Here is an 18,793-nt window from a genome sequence, read left to right as displayed (position 1 = left end):
CATGACTTGCGATCTATATGAGATTATGAATAATGAGTATGCAATCTTAGAGGGTGCTCCTCACTGTGATAGTCATTGACGCTATCAAACCGTAACAGTGGATGTAGGTGTAGAGTGAGCCGATGCTGTTCACTGGGTTGCTAGCGCAGATCGGGTAGCTGGGGAGCTAGATGGGGTCCATGCGGCCCATATAGAGCTCCATCATTAAATGATACATTTTTGTTCCTGTTTAATGAACCTTGTATTTGGAATTGTATAAGTCCTGTATGGGCGCCACGTTTGGAAATTTGGTGATAATCAGAATGTTTTTATTTAATGCATGGTTTACTCTGGCTTCGTTGCTGTTAACTCTGATTAATGATAAATGGTTCAAATTTACACTGAATTTATAAGTTAACACTCAGGTTTTTAGGAAGCGCGTTATATACTCGGGTCCTAAAAACACGAGGTGTTACACCTACCCCAAAATCATATGTGGTATGTCTAGTAACTAATTTTGGTTTAGAAGATATTCTTATCAAATGAACAGAGAAAGAAATGAAAAAAAAGAGAGAATTTTTTTTATATGCTTATATACATATTTATATAAATATGTATTGGAGAAAAATGTAGGTAGAATAAAGTTCTCCATGTAAAAAATAAAAAATTAAAAAAATTAAAAAAAAAAGAGAGAAAAATGTGCATAGCACTATGGTTATGGCTACGGTTATAATCCGTAGCTATAGGCCAACCTCTAACCAACAACCCCAAATCGCTGTCCCCCCTTTTGCAATCGGGGGATTAATGCTAGGGTTATGGCTACGGTTTTAATCTGTAGCAATAGGGAGCCCCAGCTTTCTCAACAGGCTGAAAACGCAGGGGCATTTTCGACCTTTGGCAAGTCGTCCGTACATCTGGGACTTATTCTGGTGAGGTAAAAAGCGGTCGGCATCAACGCGTAAATGGGCCATAAATGGGTCGTACATTGGTAAATTTCTCAATTACCAAGGGAAGGTAGAAAAAAAAAAATCTCTGACATAAAGGCACTTTGAAATTTCAAAATTGGAATATAATTTCCAAAATAAACCGTCCAAATTACGGAACCAACTGCAGATGTATTATGAACCAAAATTTAAGTTTACATGATTGTCAAAATATCTGATTGATGGACATATTTTGGACGGTTAAGAATGAAAAAATCCAATGGTCCTGTGTCCACGAATCAGAGGCTAGGACTGTTCAACGAATCTGATCTTGGGACACTATTACTTTTGAATAGGGTAATGCACAATCTGGCCGGCTTTATTTGAGTCAATATATGACGCGTGTACAATTTGTGAGTGCGTGCACATCAAGCGTCATACACAGCCCGAGTAGTAACATGTAACTTATGAGGTAAGCAAGCAGAGATGGAGTGAAGGCTGCAGAGTATGGGCTTTGGGTGTTCTTACTGTTTCCTCCATTCGAATCGATCGATGCTTACTTCCTCTTAGAAATGGAAACCTTCTTCTCTTCTGATTCTTCTTCTGCTGCTGCTAAGGAATTCTCTTTGGATCCAAAGTGGTTAGTTGATCCCAAGCATCTGTTTGTTGGTCCCAAGATTGGAGAAGGAGCTCATGCCAAAGTCTATGAAGGAAAGTAAGTTCTGTTATTTCTTTTCCTACTTCTCGTCAGGGCTCGTTTGGTTGCACTATCAAATTGAATTGCAATTCGCTTCCGTAGAAACATCAATCACCATCATTTTTGTCATTTGCTTGATATTAAACTGAATGTTCGCAATTCAATTTCACTTTTGCAGCCAAACGCGGCCCTTAGTTTATTTTTATTTTTTATTTTTTATTTTTTATTTTTTTGGAGCGCTATCCATATTGGCCGTGTTTTCTTCAGTGTCTATGAGTGGATCCGATTTACTTTCCACTTCTTGGTCTATTGTGGGTTATTGATGAATTATGGTCGTGTGGATCCTTCGCTTGAGGTGTTTACGGTGATTGAAGATTGCCAGTTCACCTGCTTGGCTGCACAGGTGATCCGAACCATCCATCTTGTTGGCCTGAGCATGGATGGTCCACAGTCAAAAGTCACTGGACAATCTGGACCATGTATTTATGTAAATGTGTATGTGTTTGTACACACAGCCCTGCTCACCGACAAGATCTTCCTTCTTCAACCCTGCAAATTGATTCAGCTCCATTATCCCGGAAATAATCGAACCCTGGGCTGTATGCAAAACAACATTCAAAGATTCAGATCTGTTGTTTGAATTACGGTTGTTGTGGTTTTCCTAATTCATTGTATCGTTGCAAGCATGGATACATGCCAAAGAATTCTCTTTGTTTTCTCTATGCAAAGCACCATTCATCAATCGAACCGTCATTGCCCAATTAAGGTTGCACTTTGGTTGTAATGTGCAAAAATGGGGCCTACGTGATGTATTTAGACATCTGACCTGTCCATCAGATGCATTGCCTGATGTTACTTCAAGGTCCCAAAGAATCACCCTAAGTGGAAACTCAGGTCGGCAGCAGCACAGGGGACAAGTTGGAAGGGGAGTCCACCCTTCATTTTCATGGGGGTCCCACCGTCTTTTGCATATGGAATCTAGGCCATACAGATGCTTCATCTGCCTTGGATGAATGGTCAGGACAAAAATCAGTCTGTTCTGAAGCTCAGGTGGACCCAATGACAATCAAGGGCAGGCATCCCCTCCCACCTTGTTCCCTGTGCTGTGGCCTACCAGAATTTTGGGTTGAACTGATTTTCGGGACCTTGGGATAACATGATGCATCTGATGGAAGGTTTAGATGTGATACATACAGCACCTGGGCTCTGCATCTGCCTGGTACCACCATAACCTTACAGTGGTAGCAGTACCACTGGAGCGCACCTCACCAAGTATGGCTGTTTGCAATGAGAAAATAGCTTCCTGGTAACTATGATTCAGATCATCCAAATTGGTGGCATTTAAATGACCATTAAAAGCAGTAATAGCCAACATTCCACACTGAACAAGCAAAATGTCCTTTTACCAGTGTAGGTGTGATTTTTTGAATTCCATGGGCCATTTATAACAGGGTCCACCAGAATAGTTCAGATCATCCAACTGCGCAGCTGGGTGAGTCCCATCCATGTTGGGCAAAACTACAAGCCTCAAGTGTTCCTTCTGTTTGACAGATGGTATGCTTGTTGGTGGATGTTTTTCAGGTACAGGAATCAGAATGTGGCCATCAAAATTGTTCACAAAGGAGATGGCCCTGAGGAGGTGGCTAAGAGAGAGGCCCGCTTCACAAGGGAGGTTGCAATGCTTTCCAGAGTTCAACACAAGAACCTGGTGAAGGTTGGTTTTTGGATCTGTGTGTAATTGTAGGGTTCAAGTACATGATTCTAACTGTTGGAAAGTTACTCTATAAGGCTTGAGGTGCTAAACATGTCTCCAATTTCTGTGAAGTCAAGAAATTATAAATTATGAGATGTGACATTCATGAGAAGATTGCTTTCCATCAGATCTTATAGTGTTTTTTTTCTTTCCACCGATTGGCATACTAGCATCTCATTTATGCATGCATAGCCATATGAAAGGTGACAATAACTGCTACATGGCCTGCTGACAGTTTATTGGAGCATGTATGGAGCCTGTCATGGTAGTTGTGACTGAACTTTTATTGGGTGGATCATTGCGTAAATACATGCTGAATATGCGGCCTAGGTGCTTGGACATGCATGTAGCCGTTGGCTTTGCGTTGGACATCTCTCGAGCAATGGAATGCTTACATTCGCATGGCATTATCCACCGTGATCTGAAACCAGGTAATCACTGATTTTATTCATAAAACACTAACATATGTGAACATGGCTTTTACTTTTCATTGTATTGCAAAAGGCCCTCTACTCTCTCTCTCTCTCATGAATGTGAATATTTATGTTCTCACTTCTTACACTTCAGATATGGTTATTACCCATTTATGCATCCTTCATACCTTGAGTTTTACAGTCATAACTATGGGGGGAAAAGCAACCTCAAAGGAGAGTATTAATACTCTCCCTCAAAGGAGAGTGTTAATAAAGGTACATGCGAAATACCATAAATGCCCTCAAGCAAAAGGAAATTACAACTCTATCCATATATACTATATACAACATATGGTACTCCCCAAGCTAATGGATGATCTCTTTTAAGTGACCTACTAAAAATGTCAGCTAGTTGACCTTCCGATTTCACAGATGAGGTACAGACTTCTTCGGAAATCACCTTGCCCCAACTAAGGTTAAAATCCACCTCTAGAAACTTAGTTCATTCATGGAATTTGGGGTTGGACGAAATATGAATGCCTGTTTGGTTATCAAAAGGACTGATTCTTCTTCTTCTTCTTCCTTTTTTTATTTTTATTTTTATTTTTATTTTTTTTAAAATTATTTTTTTAAAGAGTGATAAAACCAAGCTTTGACATAAAGGTCTTCAACCACACTAACTTACAAATGGTACAAGTACTGGCACAATATTCAGCTTAGTACCCAATCTAGAAACCATAGTTTGCTTCTTACTCTTCCATGTGAATAAATCACCTCCAACATAAACATTATAACCAGTGGTCAACCTTCTATCTTTAGGAGAACAAGCTGAATTGGCATATGAATACGCATATACATAGAAATTGTAATGCTTAAAATGCCCTTCCCTGGAGAAGCCCAGAGATAACAAGAGTCTTGTTGACAACTTCCATGTGAAGTTCGCTAGTAGTATGCATTGACTGACAACTCCAACGGCATGAGATAAACTTCCCAAGAAGCCTTTGATAAGAAGGTGAATCACTTAGGAGATTGCATTCATCTGCCCTTAGGTGACGGTTAATTTCAGTTAGCTTAGCCCCCAACTTCTCATTATCCTTCAAGAGATTCAAATCATACTTTCTCTGAGATATAAATAGTTGAATACATCTGCTTGAATGAGCAATGTCAATACCATGAAAGTAGGTATAGAGATCAAAGTCCTTAATATCCCCAAAAAGGATTTTTATGGGTCCAGAATGTTTCTTCGTCATGTCTTATGAGGAAATACATCAACATATACAAGTTGAATTATAGTACCTTTTTCTGATATTTTAACAAAAAAAGTAATCTATCATACATATTTGAAATCATATCTTCAGCCGATCTTTAAAAAATGCTCTTGGAGATTTCTTTAATCCATAAATTGTCTTCCTAAGTTTACATATCTTCCGTTCTTTCTCCCTTTTAGATGAAACCAGTGGGAGGAAACATATTGATTTCTTTATATTGATCACCATTTTAAAATGCATAATTCACATCCAATTGATTTGGGGCCAACTCTTATCAGTAACAACTGACAGGAGCACCTTGACTTAGTTTATCTTTGCAACTAAAGCAAAGTTTTAAATGTAGTTGATCCCATACTTCTGAGTGAAGCCTAGGGTAACAAGTTTAGCCTTGTATCTCTAAGTGGCTCCGTTAGACCTACATGTTACAGTGTATACTCACTTGCATCAAAGGTATTCAATAACAGTAACTACCAATGTAGTGACCCACTATTCAATCGTTACGGGCCGTAACAATTGATTTTTTAAAAGAAAAAATATGAAAAAGAATTGGAAAAAGTCCAAAAAAAAAAAAAAAAAAAAAAAGACAAGAAGAAGAAGAAGAAGAAGAAGAAGAGAGGATTCTAAATATGTAATTCTTTTCTAATTTTAAACATGTTAATGATGGTCTAACGAGTCATTTTTAGGTAAAATGTTGTTTCGGATTGCCTGATGATTTTATTAACTTGAGGGCTTAAGTTGACTTCAAAATTCTTGTATTTAATTTTCTAAATTTTAAATAGCAATGATTTAATAAATATGATTATGTGAGCATAAATCTAAGGATTTGACAATTATATATTTATAATTATATAACCATTTTACCTCAAACAACCATAATACAAATTGTACAAGTCCGCAAGATGTTAATGCATGAAGTATGAAGTGAACTAGTAAGTGATAAAGTGATTTTAAATGAAAAACATAAATACAAAAGCATTACTAACCAATCATGTCACCATAAGAAATTTGAGGAAAAAGTTAAAAATTAAAATTGGATGAATATTGTCAAGCCAATTTAGGACCACTCGAATGCCCCCAAAACAACTGAAAATTCATGCAATCTATGGAACTCATAACAAAAATGCATATCACTAACCATTTAAAACTATTTCCCTCGAGAAATTTGAGGAAAAACTTCAAAATTAAATTTGGATGAATAGTGTCAACCAATTTAAGACCGTTAGGGTTTTCCCAAAATGGCACAAAATGCATGCAATCTGTGAAACTCATCCCACTAATGCATATCCCTAAAACTCAAGAAATTTGAGAAAAAATAAAAGTTAAATTCGCATAAATAGTGTCGGGCCGATTTAGGACCACTCCAATGCCCCCATAATGGCCTAAAATTCATGCAATATGTGGAACTCATCCCAGTAATGTGTATCCCTAACTATTTGAAACCATTTCCTTAAAGAAATTTTAGGAATAAAAGAAAATTAAGTTCAGATGAATAGTATCGGGCTGATTTAGAACTACTTAAATGGCCCTCAAATAGCCCAAAATTTATGTAATCTGTGTAACTTATTACATTAATGCATATCCCTAACCATTTACCGCAATTTTCCTCAAGAAATTTGAGGAAAAAATACAAAAATTAAATTTGAATGAATAGTGTCAACCAGATTTAGGACCACTCAAATACCCTCAAAATGGCTTAAATTCATGTAATATGTTGAAGTCATCCCACTGATGCATTACCCTAACCATCTGAAACCATTTTCCTCAAGAACTTCGAAGAAGAAAAAATAAAATTCGATGAATAGTGTTGGGCCAATTTAGGACTACTTGAATGCTCCCATGGCCCGAAATTCACTCAATATGTGGATCTCATCCACTAATGCATATCCCTAACCATTTGACAATATTTTCCTCAAGAAATTTAAAAAAGAAAATCGCTAATTTAGAGGAATGTGAATTGGGTTAGCTGGGCCCCATGTAATGGTCGTCTAGCCATAAGGAGACTAGCTCAACTCTCCTCCTCTAGTGTGGTGCTTGGATGTTCTCATCAATTCCCCTCGGCTGAGGAGATTTTTCCTCTGGCGAAATAAAGCTGTAGTGATGCTCAAGGAGATCCGGGTCTCGTCGTTGAAGCTTTGCCTTTGTGATCTACGTACTGTCTAACTTTAGTCTGCCATTTCACTTGACAAGGTACTCCTGGTCAGTGTTCGAAATATCGATACTATCGGCCGATATTATTGTTATCGGCCCCCAACGAGACGATACCCGGGCGATAACGCCCGGAAGATACCAAAAATGCAAAAATTCAGATATCGCACGATATATCGTGCGATATCGCACGATATCGCCATGCGTATGGGTGGAGAATAAAAAAAATTTGAATTAGAGAAAAAGGAGAAATCGGAGAGTACCCGCAAAGATTGGTGATCGGAGGTGGGCCATTACGATATATCTGTGGGGATTTCTCGGAGATTCCGGCGAGAAATTGGGCCAGATTGAGGAACCCCTTCCTCCAGAACGAGAATCGTCGCCGCCGCGATCGTCGAAACCTCCGCGTGCGTGAAGGAGAGGGAAAATGAAGAAGGGCGCGGAGATGGGTGAAAAGAGGTTTTCGATTGTGCGGTGGGTTACGGAGTACGCTCTTATCGTACTCAATAAACTCAGTTGGGCCAACCTTTAATGTATGTAGTCTATCCACGCCATCCATTCGTTTTCCCATCTAATTTAAGGGGTTGATCCCTAAATTTAGGAATTTTAAGGGCCCACCTTAAAGGAGTCACTCTTTCCACTGTTTTCTATGGTGGGGTCCACTCGAGCTCTGGATCTGACCCATTTTTTGGCTCATGCCATAAAATGATCTCTTCAAATGTATAGACGGTGTGGAAATAAAAAATACATCATGGTGGGACCCACGTAAGCTGGTCACGTGGCATTGGGGCCGTTAACGACGGAAACAGATTGGATACTCCCCCTAACACTAGCCCGTGGATGGTGGTCGGTGCTTTGTGGGCCCCACAATAATGTATGTATTTCATCCATTCCGTTCATACATTTTTAAAGATCATTTTATGGCTTTATCCGAAAAACTAGAGGGATACAAATCTCAGGTGGACCACACCACATGAAAACAATAGTGATTGGATATCCATCATTTAAATCCTCCTAAGGCCCACTGTACTTTTTATTTGACATCAAATATATTGATTAGGTCATAAAGAGCGAGATGAAGGGAAAAAACAAATATCAGCTAGATCCAATACTTTTATGGACCCCAAAAAGTTTTTAATGGTCAACGTTCATTCCACACTATTACCTGTAATGTGGTCCAGTTGATATTGGAATATTTCTAATTTTTTGTGTAATATCATAAAATGATATATAAAAATAGATGGACGTCATGGATGAAACACATACATCATGGTGGGGCCCACAGAGCACCGACCATCAGCCATTGGCTGGTGGAGTAGCCAATCCGTTTCCAAGCGTACCGAGTAAACTCTGTTGGGCCACCGTGATTGCATGTGGTTTATCCATGCCGTCCATTCATTTTTACCGATCATTTTAGGTGTTCAGCCCAAAATTGAACCATATCCACAACTCAAGTGGACCATACCACAAGAAACAGTGGAACTGTTAATTTCTACCGTTGAAACCTTTTCAAGGCCCACAGTGATGTTTGTTTGTCATCCAACTAGATATTTATTTTTTCCCTTCATCTGGGTCTTTATGACCCAATCAACAGATTGGATGTCAAATAAACAGTACAGTGGGCCTTAGAAGGATTTTAATGGTGGATATCCAATCATTATTGTTTTCCTGTGGTGTGGTCCACATGAGATCATATCCCTATAATTTTTTGTATCAGGCACTAAAATGAAAAATGGATGAACGGAATGGATGAAACAAATACATTATGGCGGGGCCCACGGATCTGAGATGAACTGAAATCACAAATATTAACCTGATTCAAAACTTTTATGGCCCCACGAATATTTCGACTGTGGATGTTCAATCCTTACGTTTTCAGCCCATTTGAAAATTGGATCCTGTTCATTTTTGGCTCTTTGTTCTAAAATGATCTCAAAAAACGGATGGACGGAGTGGATTACTCACAAACATCACGTTGGGCCCCATTTAAGTTTTCAGCGCCGGATCTTCTTGCAAATGGCTTGCGCAGGAAATCCGCGTCCTTGGATTCTCTGGACGCGTAGCCAGGCCAGCTACTAAAGTGACGTCACCAAGTTCTGTGTGGTCCACCATGATGTATGTGTTGTATCTACACCGTCCATCCATTTGGCTAGATCATATTACGGCATGAGACAAAGAATGGGTCAGATCCAAATCTGGAGTGGACCCCACCATAGAAAACAGTGGGGAGAGGGACGCCCACCCTTGAAACCCTGATCATGGGTCCACTATGATGTTTATCTGAGATCCAACCTGTTTATAAGTTAAGTCAAACATGAAAAAAGGGAAAAAACAACTTTCAGCTTGATCAAAGACTTTTGTGGCCCTTAGAAATTTTTAATGGTGGGCGTCACTCTCTCCACTGTTTTCTGTGGTGGGGTCCACTTGAGCTTTGGATCTAACTCATTCTTTTTCTCATGGCCTAAAATGATATCTTCAAATGGATGGACGGTGTGGATACAACACGTACATCATGGTGGGCCCTTCAGAACTTGGTGACTTCACTTCATATCCCCATTAATCATAAGTATATTTCTCAAATTTTACTTTTTCAGTTATTCTTTGTCTTTTCAATGAATTGGTTGTGTTTTCATACATGACTATAATATATTTATAAATATCATGCATCCATTTTTAATATAGTTGCATTAGTTTAGTTAAACATCGCATGGCTTAGGACCCTATACAAAGAAAACTTATTATGTGTATATTTTTTTTGAGATGTTATGATTTAAAAGTGTGTATTAAGGGGTTTTTTAACAATCCCCAAAGTTTCATTAAAAAATTCAACCATTTTCCCAATGTTTTCCCATGTTTCCCAAAAAGTGCGATAAACTATGCGATACAAATGATATATCCCGTGCGATAACCGATACGTATCTGTATCTCAAGGGTGCGATACATTGTGCGATACCGATATTTCGAACACTGCTCCTGGTAACGTTTATGTCGTGTGGAAACCGCTTCTTCATCTAAGATATTCTCTATCTCCTATCTTCTCGTAAGTATGGATGGTACGGGTGGTAAATGTTGAGAAGAGGGGTTAGGTAATGGCCATGGGTTATGGGATAGGTCAGGGGTATCATCATCAAAGTTCATGTGAGGGTTAGGGGAAGGTCCGTGAAACGGTACAAGATCTTCTACATTACATGTGGAATTGATACCCATGTTAGGTGGAAGATTTATCAAGTAAGCATTTGGACCCAGTCTTTTCAAGATTTTATACGGTCTAGCGTTACAAGCTTGTAAGTTTTTTATAGTTCCCTGTGAAAACCTTTTTAGATGTATTTTAATTATGACTTCATCACCCATAACAAACTCCTTAAACGTATGATGTGAGTAAACAATCATTTTGTATGTTTCATTACTTATATTGATTCTTTTTTCTAATCTCCATATGCAAGTCATGCATATGTCATGTAGATGCATGTGCAGGCTCTGAAAGCTTATGGAACATTGACATGGGTATGCAATCCATAGAGGTCTTAGGCTCATCTTCTTGTCTTTTCAGATCTACTTCCTCCCCGAGACTCATTTGATCGTGATAAAGGTTTGGTAGAGTCAACACATGAATGTCCCACACGGGTGTAAGTTCATCCAGTATGTCCTCTGGAATAACAACACTAGACTCCTCCAATACCGAACTCACCTCAGATGGTAACTCTACACTACCCTCAGGTATAACCTCAGGTGGCATCTCCATAATAATCTTAGGTATGACCTCACTTGCCACGTGGGCATACAACGTCGAATCAGTTTTAGTCTCTCTTTCAGACTCTTTGGCATTAATTATAGGAAGATATTCAAGCTGGAGTTTTGTCACATCTTCAGGACCATGTTTCTTGACGTCCTCCTTTTCTAAGGTGCTTTTGGGTGGGAGAGGCTTCAAGATAATCCTTTTGCTTTAATACAGAAACAAACACGTATTCGAGTGATTGAATAGTGTTGCGTTCCTGTCATACGACCAAGGCTTGCCTAAAATGATGTGCCCTATATCCATAGGCAAAACATCACACCACAGCGTGTTTGCATAAGAACCAAATTGGATGGGAATGGAACAATGCTGAGAAACCAGAATCGAAGACGCATCAACTCATGAGACTCGATAGGGCCGAGGGTGAGGAATGACTAGCATACCTAAGCGGCCCATGGTGCTAGCAGAGACTACATTGATGCAACTGCCACTATCAATGATCACCTTGCAGTTTTTGTCACCACGCTTGATATAAGTGTGGAAAATTGAATTCCTACGCCAATCATTACTTTCTACAATATGACTTAAGACGTGGCTAACAATTGCAAGTGGTATAGTCTAAACTCTTTCAATTTGATCCTTGACTTGTGATTGGACATCTTCCCCAGTGTTGGGGTTCGCTTGAAGGGAGGCTTCAAGCTGATCGACACGCGCATTGGTCACAGTCAATTGAGTCGCAGTGGTCCTATTGTGCGCTTCAATGTCAGACGGTGGTTGATAGCATTAAGAGCCTTGACAATCTGCTGTAGATTCATAGTGGGATGTAAACCAAAGTCACGTTCAGAATGAGTGGGCATACACAAGGTAACTCCAAAAGGGAAACTTAGATCCTAGGGTAATTTTATGACAATGATAAACCAACCTAGAGATCAAGTTGGAAACACTAGAAACACTAATATGAAAATTCAGCAAGTTGTCACTCTAAAATATTATGTTGAAAATTTAGTAGGACTGTAATATGAGAGTACCAAACCGAAAATTCAGCTAAAGTGTAATTTGAAAATTGCAAACTGAAAATTCAGCAAAAGTGTAATTTGAAAATTACTAACTGAAAATTTAGCAAGGTGACAATCTGAGGGTATTACGTTGAAAATTCAGCAGTGCTATAAGTGGAAAACGCTAGCTGAAAATTCAGCAATGGGATATTCCAAACTAGGAACAAAATTCAGCAATATGATCTCAAATCCTATGTGCAATATATGCTCTACTAACCCTAGATGTGACTCTAACCTAAGTGCAACACAAAAATCCTATGCTAAACCTGGCTTTGATACCAAATTTTATGTAGGACACATGATTTAATGCTAGCATGCAACGTGGAGATTAAGAAAGAGTCCATAAAGTAATTCAATTAACAAAAGATGCCAACCTACCAAGTAATTAAGAGTAAACAATAGGAAATAAAATCTGATTTAACCTAAATCACATGCCCGTATGTTAAGAAATCAAATAAATCGTTAAAACTAGGCCCGATGGAAGGATAAAACTTCCAATTTAACATAGGCACGTTCCACACTCTAGGGACTGACTTGTAGGTTTTATGATTAAGGTTAGGAAGGAGAAATTTTGAAATTTGGAAAATTAGGGTTCATGGAAATTTGGGATTTTAGAATTAGGGTTTTTAGAAATCGGGAAAAATAGAAAGTTGAGAATCTAGGGTTTAGGGTAGGTTTATGGATGAGGAATCAAGGGGTTTTGATGGGGGAAGCAATGAGAAATTAACAGATTGAGTGGTTGTCCGTACGGTCAGCCTAGGGGCTCACACGTGTGGGTCGTTGGCTAGGGTTTTGGGGTCCTTAATGGTTGATTTCGGTTGGGGTTAAAATTAGATGATGAAAAGTTGAAGAAAAAGATGATTTTGATGGTTTTGGATAGGATGGGAAGAAGAGAAATGAAGTTTTTGGAAAAATACCTCTTCTGGATAGAAAAGAAGAGAGAAGGAAGATGATAGATGGAAGCCTTACACCATTGTTGAATAGGGAATGTAATCATACCACACCCAAGCTCCAAATCACATGGAGTATTCTTCAAATCACATGAAAAAGAGAAAACACGAAGCTTTTTTTTTCTCCTCAAGATAATGGCATTAGGGCTTCATACACCTATCTTTCTCTTTTATAGTATCAAAAAAGATCTTTTACAAAAAGATGCTCTCAGATAAGATTCTCAACATAAAGACGCTTAATAAATTAAAAGTTGTTCCAAAGTTCCTAATCTCAACACGAATATAAGGTATATAAAAAATAACGAAACATGTAAACAATCTAAGCAACTAAACTATTTCTTGGCCCAAGGGGGTCCACGATCAAAATATCCGATGATGATGATCCAACAGTCCGATCATCATGTCCACTCGATCTAGCGATCCGATGTGTCCATCAATCTCCTATATGCATGTAACGCCTCGGATTTCGAGGGTCGAGCAAAGCTCAACTTTCGAGATCCAACGCATCACTTATGCAACATGGATAATGATGTTTAAATGTTGTCCATATTAACGTCTTAAACATGAGTGGGATTATACTAAAACAGCATATCATACTCCAGATGTAATTAAATTAAGCAGCGGAAGACTGAAATATAGGTATCTCAGAACGGTAAATGTTATACAACCTCCAGAGTATGATGATGTAACAGGGTTTAATATATACAAAGGTTGTTTCAAAATATACAAAATGCCAAATGGTAAAGTGTTCGACTAATTCATATATCCCTGTAATCTCGTCGAATCAGCACGAGGTCTACATAGACCCGCTTGATAGCTGAACATAGGAGAATTCCTCCTCATCATCTATGAAGTCCAGATCAGCAACATAGACTCCGGCATCACCTGCATCTAAACCAGAGTCTGGTTGGTGTTTTAAAACACCGTCCAAGAGTGGGAGTGAGTGATCAACTCAGTGGTACTATAAGGCAAAGGTTAACATGTTATCAATTCAGTCAAGCAGTACAACAATCATATCCCAAGTAGTCTTATTAATGCAAGGATGGTATGCTGTAATGATGCATGCCCTCACATGAAGCTCCCTCACAAGCGACTCCGTCAACCATTCGCGCATGACAAACTCCCTAAACGTGCACTTCTACGCCAAAGCACATGCAATGTGGTGCATGGTCGTGTTAGCTAAGTACTTAATTAGGCTTATTCATACAGCAGATTCGGGAAGCTAAGGTACCTCCCTTTACATCAATAACCCAAACGGGGATCCATCTAGGGTTGTCAATCCTAATTAATCACATACGAAAGACAAGTTGTAGGGCATCACCCTTAATGAAAGCAGTGGATAGGCAAATTCAAGAGTTTATACTCGAGGTCACTACAGGGAGGCTTGTCACCTCAGCGTAGGTCGACAGCTCGAATACAGTGTCCCATACCACCGTATTCGGCTCACGAGTTTTTGGGTTGCTCACTGGTCACTAGGGGAGACTCGTCACCCCAGCGTAGGCCGACAGCTCGACCACGGTGTCCCATACCACCATGCCCGACTCATAAGTCTTAGCGGATCGAGGTACCATGGTTGAAACGGGTCTTTACATTGGTAAGTGGTACCTTAGATTCAAGCAGTAGTGTCCATACATGGTAAACACATAATAGGCCAATCGGTTTATTAGACAAGTTCGATTGGTACGAGCGCACGCTGAGTTAATCGACATGGAGTGCATAAGCACTCCACGCAATCATCGTACGACCCAGATTCACCGAACATATCAAGTGGGGCGAGACTAATTTGGCCACCCATACGGGAATTGTTACCAATCGCCTGGACTATGTTGTAGTCCCAATCTTACTCAGATACAATGAATAGACGCATGTGGTAAGCATATCAGCATTTAACAACATTCCAAATACAACTCTCATTTGAGCATTTCATCGAACACATTGAACATGTTACCAAATATTGCATTTCATCCATAAATTTGTGTAGTCGAAATTAAGATTACACGAAAGAAGCTATACATATAGATAAGGTAATTGAGAATCCTATCTCAATACTCTTATTAAATACAATTCATCAACAATTTCCCATTCGGACATTTTATCAAACACTTAAACTACACATTACTAAATTCATAGACTAGATGAGTTACGACATGAACCATAGCAATTCATTACACAACATCGGTTATAAAGCATATAAAAAACATGGATCTTAGATTAGAAATCATGACAAGCACAAATCACAATCTCATATTCATTCAAACATTTCAACAAACACATGGAATGCATCATATATTCAACATAGTTCACACATGTATAATTTGTTAAAAACGTCGCAACTAATATCATATGGCAGCAATCAAGTTAGACACAAATCATTGCTGACATTGAAAGCCTTGAAAACCATAACCTAAAAGTTTATAATCCGCACCTTTCGTCAGAATACTCGTTTCGAACTCGGTTCGAATCCTACGCTTCCAAACACAGAACAACGGGTACCTAAACATTGAAATAGGTTAACTATTTCGTCGATTACTCTATTTGGATTCCTAAATCAAGATTAGAGTTAGGATTTCTTACCCAAATCGTAGTTGAAATGGTTCGCGTAGCGATGGTGGGGAGGTGAATCAGCATGTGGAGTAGTGGGAGTGAATCCCAGCAACGATCTCCCGAACTCTCTCTCCTCTCCTCACTCTTTTCTCTCTTCTCTCTCCTAGGGTTAGAGAAATTCGTATGGAATGGGAATGAGGTGATTTAAGACCTTTAAATAGGCCTAAAACTGATGCTAATGGCCCCAGGGCCATGGTATACTTAGGTTATAACCAAAAGGTGCCTATTTCGGCCAGACGGGGCTCATCTGGAGGTCCATTACTCACCTATGGCATGGAGTAAGTTCCCTGACCATGGATCTAAGCCAGGTTATGATTTCGGTACGATTGGATTAGCAGATCGACCGAGGAGGATCCGTGTCAGATCAACGGTCGTTGTCACTCGATCAGAGCCACAAGTATACAGATATGTGCAGGGAAATTTCCCTGATCCATGGGTGCAGTTCAGTCAGAAACTGACGGTCTGAAATCTTCAATTTCGCCCGCAAGCCAATGGCCCAATTCACTTTTCAATGTATTTTCCAAATGTATTCGCGCTTCTCACGCACTTTGCTCAGGGCTCAAGATGTGCGTTTTTGGACATTATTTGGGCTCGGTTCCCGCGATGGTTGTCAAGCTCAATAAGACAGTCATAATCCTATAGTTTCGCGGTCATCGGACTTTCGACGTGCGGTCTAGGTCCGATACGGAGTTTCAATGTGCTCCCGAGAGCAACCGGCTTTTAGGATTCTTCCTAGGTTTTTAAGTAGTGTTGAGTTAGTGATTTTGACGGTTTTGGGTCTTGCCATTTGCATAGATAGTGGTTCGAGCCAAATCCATCGATTATTTATTTTAGTACTTAACTAAATTTTTGTCTAATTTCTACAGGGTATGGTCCTTAGGGATTTTTGCCTGAGGTGGTACTCGGGCCTTGTACGGATTTTTCCGAGATGTTACAATGCAACCCATGTGCATCTTCTCAGTGTAGGGTCTTCAAAGATGCACGAATATACACATGGGGTCTTCAACATGGATAGGAATGTGAATTGGGCCAAGTGGGCCCCATGTAATGGTCGTCTAGCCATAAGGAGACTGGCTCAACCTTCCTCATTTGGTGTGGTGCTCGGATGTTCTCATCAGTATCCCTCAATGCCTGTAGAGGCAACATGCTCAGCATATTCCTTGCTTTCAGAAGCAACATACGCAATACGCTTATTGTTTCTAGAGGAGGCAACATTCATGATGGGAAGGTCATTTATCACCACAGGAAGGGATAAATCTGAGGTTACTTTCTTTACACTTACTCTATCCTCCTAAGGTAAATGAGGGTCAGAAATTGCCTTCACATACGAGAAAAGTGGGGCACAATTTAAAAAAGATGTGAATCCATAGAGATGGGATACATCTGAGGTTACTTTCTTCACACTTTCCCTATCCCTGTGAGGCAAATGAGGGTCAGAAATTGCCTTCCGCTCATGAGAAAAGTGGGACATGGTTTTCAAAAGATATGAATCCTTATATATGAGAACCTTACCGCAGTGAGAAGGATTATAATACTTTTACCCATTTTCTCTTGTATTATACCTGAAAAAATGCATTTAACGTATTCGTTGTTTAGCTTGTTCCTAGCAGGAACCTCATTATTGAAAATGCAACAAGACCAAGTGCACAAGGAGGCAAGAACAAACAGGGAGTGTAGGGAGGAGAATATGCAATGGAGAAGAACTACATAAAACATGAGGCAATGATTTATTAGATAACATGTAAAGTATGTCAATTGAAAAAGCTCTGGGGAAATGCATATTGGTAAGAAGAACATGCATAACCTCAAGCAAATGTTTTTCTCGCACTTGGCTGCTCCACTCTATTGAGGTGCAACTGCAAGTGAAAGTAGATGCCATATTCTTGCTAGTAAGATAAGAGATGACTCTTTAGCATTGTGAAAACATGAACAAGTTATCTTAAAATCAAATTAAAACAACATGATATGAAATATTAAGGTGTCTATCTCGCGGCAACTCCACTCTATTAAAGGTGCATAAAGACAAGAATACTGAGAATAGGTGCTGTATTCCTGCAAGTAAGATAAACGATGACTCTTTAGCATTATTAGAACATGAATATCTTCAAATCAAATCAAGACACCATTTCATGAAATATTTTCAAAATAGATGGCACTTCACCTTTAGATTTTAGGAGATAAAACCAAGTAATTTTCCAGTAATAATTGATCGAGGACAGAAAGGATTTGTAGCCATGCACTGAATAATGGGGTCGAGCTCCCAAACATCAATATACACTAGCTCAAGAGGAGTAGAATGCCTTGTTTGTTTCAGTGGGAAAATAATTTGAGTATGTTTCACTGACTGGAAAGCTTCACATGGAAACTAAGGACAACTGAAGGAATGTAAGTGAGAGAGAATGAATGGATGAATGCCAGATATGGTAGTGTGTCCAAATCTTAAGAGTCAGATTTTAAAGTCTTCTTTAGAATGAAATGACCACAAGGCCTATTTTGAACCTTTACTCAGACTAAGAAGGTATCGACTTTGCTCCTCGGGAACCCCACCTAGTACTTCATCCTCAAGTCCACTGAATTACATGAGGAATGAAAAGAAGGTACACAACAATTCAGATCTTTGGTTAGATACCAACAAAGAGGATTTCATGGAAAGTGGGGAATTGTAGAACTGAGAGAAAGTTATGGAAGAAGTGATTTCAACTTTTCCTCACATTGATATTGGAGTAGAGGACCCATCAGCTAGGCTGACTTCGTGAAATGTAAAAGAATAAAAGAAGACAAAAGATGGTGCTAACCGGTCATGCAATCATTGGCACCTTTATCGATGATCCATGTGAAAGAGAAAGGCTGGGATGAGATGGCATGGACCAGCCTTACTTAGACCAAGAGCATCTGATGTCAAAGTCTTGGAAGCCATCTCCAGAGCTTCAATGCATCAACAAGACAGTGTATGAATTAATGAATGGAGATTTAAGAATTTAACAATGATCCTTCGTTGCATCATGTTCACTTTTTGCCACTCTACCTCAGCCTCTACTATTCAGTTTGCCGTTAAGACCCTATCATGTGCCTTAGTGTGCCCCTCTCAATGACTATGTGAACATTTCTTTACTCTAACCAGGTACCCTCTACCTACTCTATGTCCAATTAGGGCTGTCAGCGGGGTGGGCCTGGTTTGGCTTTGGCGCGGATTTTGAACTGTTTGGGCCAGGCTTGATGGGCGGAGCCTATAAAAAATTTCTATTTTCCAGGCCTGAGCCCGGCCCATTGACA

At 39.4% G+C, this 18,793-nt stretch overlaps 1 protein-coding gene across 3 annotated transcripts in view; it reads left to right on the top strand.

Annotated features, from left to right (window-relative positions):
• Positions 1–1,377: 1,377 nt before the first annotated feature.
• Positions 1,378–18,793, top strand: part of LOC131239925 (serine/threonine-protein kinase STY13) — a 28,640-nt gene continuing 11,224 nt past the window's right edge. For 2 of the 3 annotated variants that reach the window (XM_058237861.1, XM_058237860.1), the window contains exons 1-3: positions 1,379–1,617; positions 3,181–3,313; positions 3,588–3,783. In XM_058237861.1, coding sequence (XP_058093844.1) covers positions 1,475–1,617; positions 3,181–3,313; positions 3,588–3,783 — 472 coding nt within the window. In that variant the 5' untranslated portion in view covers positions 1,379–1,474. Of the gene's footprint in view, positions 1,618–3,180; positions 3,314–3,587; positions 3,784–18,793 lie in introns of all 3 variants that reach the window. The other variant, XM_058237862.1, reaches the window with a different exon arrangement.

Source organism: Magnolia sinica, chromosome 3 (genome assembly GCF_029962835.1).
Source record: "Magnolia sinica isolate HGM2019 chromosome 3, MsV1, whole genome shotgun sequence".
NCBI classification, from domain to species: domain Eukaryota; kingdom Viridiplantae; phylum Streptophyta; class Magnoliopsida; order Magnoliales; family Magnoliaceae; genus Magnolia; species Magnolia sinica.
The sequence above is the reverse complement of the archived record's forward strand: the minus strand, read 5'-3'. Positions and strand labels throughout refer to the sequence as shown.